The sequence below is a fragment of the Gavia stellata genome, chromosome 12 (assembly GCF_030936135.1).
Source record: "Gavia stellata isolate bGavSte3 chromosome 12, bGavSte3.hap2, whole genome shotgun sequence".
In the NCBI taxonomy this organism is placed as follows: domain Eukaryota; kingdom Metazoa; phylum Chordata; class Aves; order Gaviiformes; family Gaviidae; genus Gavia; species Gavia stellata.
In genome coordinates this window covers 1,826,846-1,835,254 of record NC_082605.1, presented here as the reverse complement: position 1 = coordinate 1,835,254, position 8,409 = coordinate 1,826,846, and the positions used below count along the sequence as shown (strand labels likewise).

The 8,409-nt window shown below is 60.7% G+C and overlaps 1 protein-coding gene across 1 annotated transcript; it reads left to right on the top strand.

Annotated features, from left to right (window-relative positions):
* The first annotated feature begins 4,466 nt into the window (after positions 1-4,466).
* Positions 4,467-7,498, top strand: BARX1 (BARX homeobox 1). Its single transcript, XM_059823553.1, has 4 exons — positions 4,467-4,671; positions 6,382-6,670; positions 6,820-6,904; positions 7,334-7,498. Exons 1-4 carry the CDS (start codon positions 4,467-4,469, stop codon positions 7,496-7,498), a joined length of 744 nt encoding a protein of 247 aa, XP_059679536.1.
* The last annotated feature ends 911 nt before the right edge of the window (positions 7,499-8,409 follow it).

Genomic DNA, 8,409 nt, shown 5'->3' with positions numbered 1-8,409 from the left:
CAGCGCTGCGGGACGGCCCCGCCGCCCCCACCCCCCCGCCGCCCGGCCCGGCCCGGCAGAGCGGGCTGCGGGCCGAGCACCGGGCTGGCCTCGGCCGGCGGGGCCCCCCCTGCTCCCTGGTAAGCCGAGACTTCGGTTCGACAGCCCTTAGCTGGGCCCCGGCCTTGCGCGGAGCCCTGCGGAGGTTCCGCGCCGCGAAGGGGAGCTGCGCGCTGCTTGCCGGCGGCAGCAGCCTTCGGCGCCCGCGGGTTTGATCGCACCGGCGCGGGGGCCGTTTGCTGCCCTTTTTATGCGCAAACCTTTTCCCGGCGGGGATATTTCCTGCGGGATCCGGGAAGCGAAGAGTTTGAATTTGATTATTTTTCGCGTTGCAGTTTTTGGAGTCAGGAGAACACTTCGAGAACGTAACTGAGGGGCCGGTGATGTGCAAAATTCGGCAAAACTCTTCTTCCCGTCCAAACGGGGATTGATGAGCGAAGCAAAAGTACTCCTACCCCAGTGAAGAATTATAAATCACTGGGTGAACTCGTTTCCTTCTTCCTAGCAAAATTTGTACTAGTTGAACTGTCATCCTTTTCTGAGTCGCCCGACCGAAAAAGAGGCATCTATCAAGATATCGGAAGTGTAAAAATAAGCAAAAGAAGCCTTTAAAAATGCGTTCCACTTTCATATAAAGTGAAGATTAGAAGAGCTTCTGAATGGGATGGACGTATCGGTAGTTTCTGAAACTAGTTACATATGTTTGTATAAAATTATTTTAAAACAGGTAACTCTATAAATAGTCTGTGTTTCTAGCAGTTATATAAAGTCTCTCCCCGGTGCGAGCAAAAAAACCCACTCATTAAATGAGGAGCACTTTTGCAGAGAAAGACGATTCCCTTCTAGTAGCTGGGGGGAAAAAAAGTGTTTAAAATTCGGGGCCTGCAGCTTCTTCATCCAATTGCTCCCTAAAGCTCCACGTATTTTGCAGAACTTCCATTCTGGAATGACGCTCTTTTTATCAAAAAGCGGTTGTGTGACTTGCTCAGGGTTGTATCTACCGGGCAGATTGGTGCAAAATAAGAGTGCGGGTTTAGGTGCTCTGGAAGAGCACACGCAAATAGACAATTTCAGGCACTGTAAGAGTCACAATTAAAAAAAAAATACCGACTGATGTACTTTTTTAGCGATAGGATTTGCTTTGCAACGATTTTGACTTGTTACTTGTGAGTGCAGCCGAACGGTGAGGTTCCTCCTTCCTTTCTTACAGGGTGGCATCAAAATCTTACAATAGGAGCGTTTTCCATTAACCACGTTAATATATATATTTTTAAAATGAACTTGGGGGCTGTAGGCCTGTCCCCAGGCTGAGTTTCTGGTGTGTGATGCTCAGGCCGGCCGTGCCTGCCTGGCTGCGACTGCTCACCCAAGCAGCCTCGGGGCAGATGTTTCACAAAGTATAGAAAAACTTAAGTTATCAAAGGTAATTCCGTATGCTGGGAAATGATACCAGGTCTGTGCTGCACTGAACCTAACCTGCTCCGAGATAGGCATAGCGGGGATAAATATTTACAATTATTCCTGCGGTTTGTTTTATTTTAAAGAAAAAAAAAAAAAAAAGTCCAGGTGTGTGCTTTGAAGGGAGGATTGGTAATTTATTTCACGCGTATTGTCTGTTTATGAGTGTGCTAGTCTCGGAGGTGAGGTTGTTTAAACAGCCCGCTGCGGGTTTGTCTGCTCGCTTGAACGTAGCCCAAATTCTTCTCACTTTACTCATAATTATTCGTCTTGCTATTTGTTAAAATAGCTCCAAAGGCCTCTTTTGCCTCGGCAGTCAGAAATCAATACCTTGGCCTGAAAATACCTTGTGATCTAGAGAAGATGGACAAAAAGATGGGCGGACAAAAAGCCACGTAAGGAGTCTGGGAGGGGTTTTGTTCTTATTTTTGGGGTCCCCTTAAGCGGGGTTAGGGCTGCCCGGAGCGCTGGGCAGGTTTGCATGGGAACGCCGCTGCCCAAGAGATTTTCCGGGGGGTACGGGGGGCCCCGGGGCTCAGCGCTGCCCGTCCCCGCCGCTACCCCACGCCCGTGTCCCCGCAGGGGACCGCTGGCACCCGAATAGGGCCACCGCTTTCTCGTCTTTCATTAACTCGTTGGCTTTCCAAACGCCAAGGGTGATGTCTGAATAAATGACAGCCGTCAGGACCGCAGGAGGGCCGGGGAGGGCTGGGGAGGCGTTTTTCAGTTCTTTAGTGTTTCGCAGAACAAGAGGTATCGTTTTAAACAGAAAAAAAAAAAAAAAAAAAAAAAAGAGTGGAGAAAACAGAAAAATCCGTGAGGAACTGCGCCGTACAAGTGGCAGTAAACATATGGGACAAGTTGTCTGGGAAGGCAGTTGAAGTACAGAGCATAAATTAATTCAAGAAACACCTCGTTTTTGTCGAATGTAATGGTTCAGTAGCACGGTGAAAGGCCAAGACAGTAGGATTGAAATAACGCTAACAAGAGCAAGCAGCTCGGCCTCGTGTCCGCGATAGCTCCGTCAACGCCTCCACGCATCCCTTCCGTCACGATTTAATTAAAAATGCCGGCCCGGGTGTCCCGATTCTCCGAGGGTCCCAGCAGCCCGGACCTGTGCATCTCCCTCCGGGTGCAAAGGCCACCCGCCCGGTTGCTCGCCGGCTTTGCGGGCAGCGCTAACTGCGGGTCGCCCCACGCGTGTTACCGGACTGGGACCGCGTCGCGGAGCCCGGCGAGAAGCACTGGAGCCGGGACAGCGCGGGGGAGCGGGGGACCACCCCTGACGGCCGCGGAGTGCTGCTTGCCCCGCGGCTGGGACGCGTCCCCGCGTGGGCTGCGCTCAGGAACGGCATCCGCGGGTGACACCCGTGGCGGTCCTGTCCTGCTTAACGGAGCGGGGCCGGGCAAGATTCCGCCGGCGGCTCCCCACGCCTCCGCGCATCCCCGGCAGACCCCTCGCCAGCCCCGAGAAAACGTCTCTTTTTTTCGTCGAAAACCGTAACTCCAGAGGCTGAGCTCCCCTTCCCCCGGGGATGAGCCCCACACCCGTCCCTCTGCGTGGGCCAGCTCCGTCGCAGAGGCAGCAGCTGGGCTGAGTCCGTGGGCTACCTCCCGTGGAAATCATCAACACGCTGTCCCGCGTGACCGGTGCCGCTCCCGCCGTGGGGAGGGGGCTGAGCCCAGCCAAAAACCATCCCACGGCCGTTGGCAGCTCTCCCCGCCGCGGGCACCCCGCCGGCCGGGCTGCGGGGGCTCCGCCGAAATCATCCCCCCTCTAATCCGTCGGTGCCTACATTTTCTGCCGGGGATTATGAGGGCTGGGACTCTCGCACACAAATCTTGCACGAAGTACGTCAGTAATGAGTAGGAACGGCTTACTAGTTATCCGCTGTCTTGCGTGACACGGGCTAAAGGGGAATTAAACGAATCCCGTTGTACCGAGCAAAATATTCGGGAAAAGGCTATAAAAGTCAAGGGAAACGGCCCGCTTCGTGCTGTGTTTCGTTTCGGTCCCTGACCAGCTCCTTTCAGTTGTTCACAGCGATTTGGCCGAGGCCTGGAGGGAGCCCGGGGCTGAGGGAGTCGGGCCGGGCCCCCTCGACGGGCGGCCCCGAGCCCAGACCGGCAGCGCGGCCCCCGCCTCCCCTCGGGCTGCACCGGCTCCTGGGGCTGGCTCCCCCCGGCCCGGGCTCTCCCCCCCGGCCACCGCACCGGGGCTGCCCCGAGGGCTGCGAGCCGCCGGCGGTACGGCGGGGCGGGGATCCCCCTTCCCCGCCGGGGTCCACGGCCGGGGCCGCAGGGCAGCTCCCCCCGAGGGGAGCCGGCCCCGGGGGCGGGCGGCCCGGGCAGGTGGCGGGGCGGTCCCCGGGGGTGGCTCCGTGTACCCCCCCATCTCCGGCCGGGCCCGCCCGGGCGCCGCGGCTCCCCCGCCAGCCCCGCGGCCGGGGCTAGGGCCGGGGCTGCGCTCCGAAGGGGCCAGCGGTTGTTTGGGTGTCTGCTCTCCCGCGGCGGGCAGAAAGGGCGATTTGCTTTATATGGCAGGGGATCAGACGCTCTGCTGTAACCTCTCGCTTCCAGGTACTCGCCCGCCCCGGCCCCTTCCTTCCTCTGCAGCCCCTCCCGCGCCCTCCCCCGCAGCGCTGACAGCCCCGCCGGGGCCGGCGGTATAATAGGCCGCTGCCCGCCGTCCCGGGGCGGAGAGACGCTCCCCGGTGCCGCGCCCCGTGTGCATGCGGCGGTAACGACTCCGGCCCGCCGCGCTGCTCAGGGCGGTCGCGGGCCACTCGCGCTGGGGGGGCCGCGCCGGGCCCGGCCCGTAGGGGCAGGGGCAGGGTAGGGGGGCGGCGGGGCGATGGGCAGAGCCCCCGCCGGGCGCCCCGCTGCCCGGCTGCCAGCAGCGCCGGTCGGGGGGCTGCGCTAGGGCGGCCCGGCGGCCGGGGCCCCCCCCCCCGGGGGCGGCGGCGAGGATGCAGCACCCGCTGGAGCTGGGGGCCGCGCACTACTTCCCGGCCGAAGCCTTCCCCGACCACCGCTCGCACCGCTACCGCAGCTTCATGATCGAGGAGATCCTCACCGACCCCCCGGACGCCAAGGGGGCCGCTCCGGCCGGGGAGCTGCTCAAGTTCGGGGTGCAGGCGCTGCTCTCCGCCCGGCCCTACCACAACCACCTCGGTACGTCCCGGGTGGGGGGGGACGAGGGGACCGCGGGAGCCCCCGCGACCGTCCCGAGGGCTCCCGCGACCGGGGGCGGGAGAGGGGGGGGAGCGGGCTGGGGGGCTGCGGGAGCGGGGCGGCGAGGCAGGGAGGCATTCCCCGCTGATGTGCTCGAGCGGTTCGTGGAGCCGGTCCCCTGGAAGAAAACCTCGTGAATTTTGCCTAAAAAATAGCTGCCGGGCTTTGCCGGCCGTGCGCATCCCCTCGCCGCGCCGCGGGAGGCTCCCAGCCTGCAGCCGGGCGAATATTTTGGGCCTAAAATGAAGAAAACGGCTTTAGGACCCCGACGCTGTTTGCACAGAACGGCCATTGAATTTCACGGGGAGACCGGTGTCGTTGCTCGGGTGTTTTGGGGTTTTTTTTCCCTGTTTTTGGATGAGGTGTGAATTGCTGGAACCTACGCGGTGGGGTACGTATCTGCATGGCTGCAAGAGGCGGCACGGTGCTCTGCGGACACGGATTTAGCTGGAAGCCCGACACATATATATACAAAATAGATATTGTTTTATGTATATCTAATATTTATATATATACTTAAAGCGGGAGCAAGCCTGCTGTATCCAGTCTGTTATAGTATCTAGGACAAATGCAGTCTATTAACGACATAGTTTATTTTTTAAAAAAAAACTCCAGTATTTCATGTGTTTTAAACGCCAGTATTTAATGTGTGATTGCGAAAGCTTTCATTTCCCAAGCCACCTCAGTCTGCGGAGACGTCGCTCTTTATCCGTAGAAACGAACGGAATAGGAGGATCCCGATTTCTTGTTTGCTTTTGAAAAGAGAAAGAGGAAAGCGTCAAACCCCACAGCAAGGCAGCAACATATATTAGAATAGCTGGAAATCAGTATTCTTTTCAAGATGGGCAGAACTATTCGAAATAGCGGACCAGACAAAAGGCTCTTTTTAGCCCTCACGGCACAGCTCCCGCCGGGTTGGGGGGGAGCAGGATCAGGCCCTGTAAGGGAATGAGGCAATTTCAGCTTAGGCCGAGGCGGGGGAACCCACGGAGACTCCTCTAAAGGCCCGTTTCACGCCACCGGGCCTGCTCCCGGGCCTGCGGCGGGGAGGGCCGGGCGGGCAGCGGCCCCAGCGCGTCTGCAGCGGCACCCTCGGGGATGGGCTCGCTGCCTTCGGAAACTCTCCCCGTCCTGTCCCCGGGCGTTTCTTTGTAGGAAAATCGTGGGGCTGCGGTTCACAAGGAGGGCTATAAATTGTTCCCCGGTCGAAAATGGCCTGAAAACCGCTCGGGAGGGGAACCCGGGGCCGTGGCCGGACTCCGCCGCCCGCCGGGGCTCAGCCGGCTGCAGCGGGCCCGGCTGCTGTTGGGTGGCACCGGAGGGGAACGCTTTTCGGTTGATTTAAACTGTTTCCACTTGTAACCCCCTCAAGTCATTCCGTAATTAGCAACTGCCGGTATAAGGGTAAAATGTGACCCTGTACCGTGGAGGCGGCGGAACCCGACTCCCTGCTCCGGGGGTCCCGCACCCCGCCGGCCCCGGGGGGGCTCCGCTCCGCCTCGCTGAGTCGTTGCCGGGGAAGGAGGAGAAGGGCCCGGCGTTCCTTGCAGGGTCTGATCCGCGGGGAAACCGAGACACCCTGCAGCCCCGGGGGTCCCCGGGGGCCGGGCCGGGGGGCTGCCCGGTGCTGACGGCCCCTCTCTCCCGCAGCGGTGCTGAAGGCGGAACCGGCCGCCGTGTTCAAGTTCCCGCTGGCTCCCTTGGGCTGCTCGGGGCTGGGCTCAGCGCTGCTGGCCGCCGGCTCGGGGCTGCAGGGCGGCTCCGCCTCGCCCCATCTCCCGCTGGAGCTGCACCTCCGCGGCAAGCTGGAGCCGGGCCCCCCGGAGCCGGGCAGCAAGGCCAAGAAGGGGCGTCGCAGCCGAACCGTCTTCACCGAGCTGCAGCTCATGGGGCTAGAGAAGCGCTTCGAGAAGCAGAAATACCTCTCCACGCCCGACAGGTAGGCGACGCTGGATCCTCTGGACCGGGGGCGGGACGGGACGGGACGGGACGGGACGGGATGGGAGCTCATTTTTCCTGCAAAAGGAGGAAAGCTGCCAGCCGAGACGAAAGCTGCCGGGCCTCACCGCCTCTCTCTCTCGCCCGCAGAATAGACCTGGCCGAATCGCTGGGGCTCAGCCAGCTCCAGGTGAAAACCTGGTACCAGAACAGGCGCATGAAATGGAAGAAAATAGTAAGTGCCCCTTAATAGTAAAGAAAATAGTAAGTCCGCCACTTCTGCTCTCCGCATCGCGCCGAGTCCGCGCCCCGCCGGGGTACCGAGCGCTGCCCCGCGGGCTCGTCCTTCTGCATGCCGGCCCTGGCCAAAAAAATAACATACAGATTTATATATACACCCCCGGTCTTTAAGGCCAGCATCGCCGGACCCCCCCCCCGCAGCGGTCCGAGCCCACCCCCCCGGCTTTGCAGCTCGGCCCCGCGGGTGCGGAGGGGCGATTGGTACAGGTCGGGAGGAGCCGCACCGGCAGCTGCGGCTGCTCCCGCGGCTGCGGCCCGGGCGCGGTGCCTTGCTCCGGGGACCGGGAGGTTCCTCTCGCCCGGGCTGATGGCAGCACGGTTTTACCGGGGTGCCCCCCTCCTCTGCCCCCTCCCCGCCTCGCAGGTCTTGCAGGGGGGCGGCCTGGAGTCCCCCACCAAGCCCAAGGGCCGCCCCAAGAAGAACTCCATCCCCAGCAGCGAGCAGCTCTCGGAACAGGAGCGAGCCCGGGACGCCGAAAAGCCGCCCGAGAGCCTGGGCTCACCGGCCGAGGTCAGCCAGGAGGAGTGAGGGTGACCGCCCGGTCCCACCGCCGCCGGCCCCGGCCGCCCCCCCGGGCGCTGCCGGCCGAGCCCGCAGCCGGCCCCGCACCTCTCCGCCCGGCCCGCGGCGGCCCGGCGGGAAGAGGATGGGGGACAGCACGGTTAGTGGTTACGGTCGCCTTCGGGCTCCGGTGAACTGGGCGTTTTGGTCGGTCGCGTCCCCCCTCTTCCCTCCCCGCCGCTCCTCTCTGCGCCCGCGGAGCGCTGCGCCACGGACGCCTGTGTTGTGCGACGGCCCGGAGGGGCCAGGAGGACACTGGATCCCATCTTTCACATCTACTCGCTGTCTAAAACCCTGTGGTGCCCCTAGTTATTCGAAAAACTGCATTTTATGATCAGTTTTATTAATGCGAAGATATTTACTTTATTTCAATAAAGTATTTTATGAACTATTGCCCCGAGTAATGTAATGCTTTTGAATTAATTTATTCTTTTTCTATTTTTTTTTTTTTCCGCGGAGGCAGGTTAGCGGTTCAAATCCAAACTCGCAGGCAGGTTTACGGGGACAGAACAAAGCGCGGTGCTGTCCCGGCCGGTCCCGGGGCGGGTTCTCCCGTCGTTTTCCCTGACGGCTCAGCCTGCCCGTGGCCGGGAGAAGCAAGACTCGCAGCCTTTGCTCGGGCAAATTTGCGTGCTTTAAAGTTAGGTTAATTTGCATATTTTAAAGGTAGGTTAATTGGTGTCTAATTAGATTCCGCACCGCGCATCCCAAATGATGCTTTTTTTTAATTTTTTTTTTTTTTTTTTGAATCGCGGTTGGGGCAGGGCGTAGCAGGGGCTCTGGGAAGCGGGGAGCGGCCCGAGCAAACCGTTTCCCACCCGCAGCATCACCGAGCCCCTAACCCCCGCCGCCGGCCGGTCCCGCAGGGAGGCCGCCAG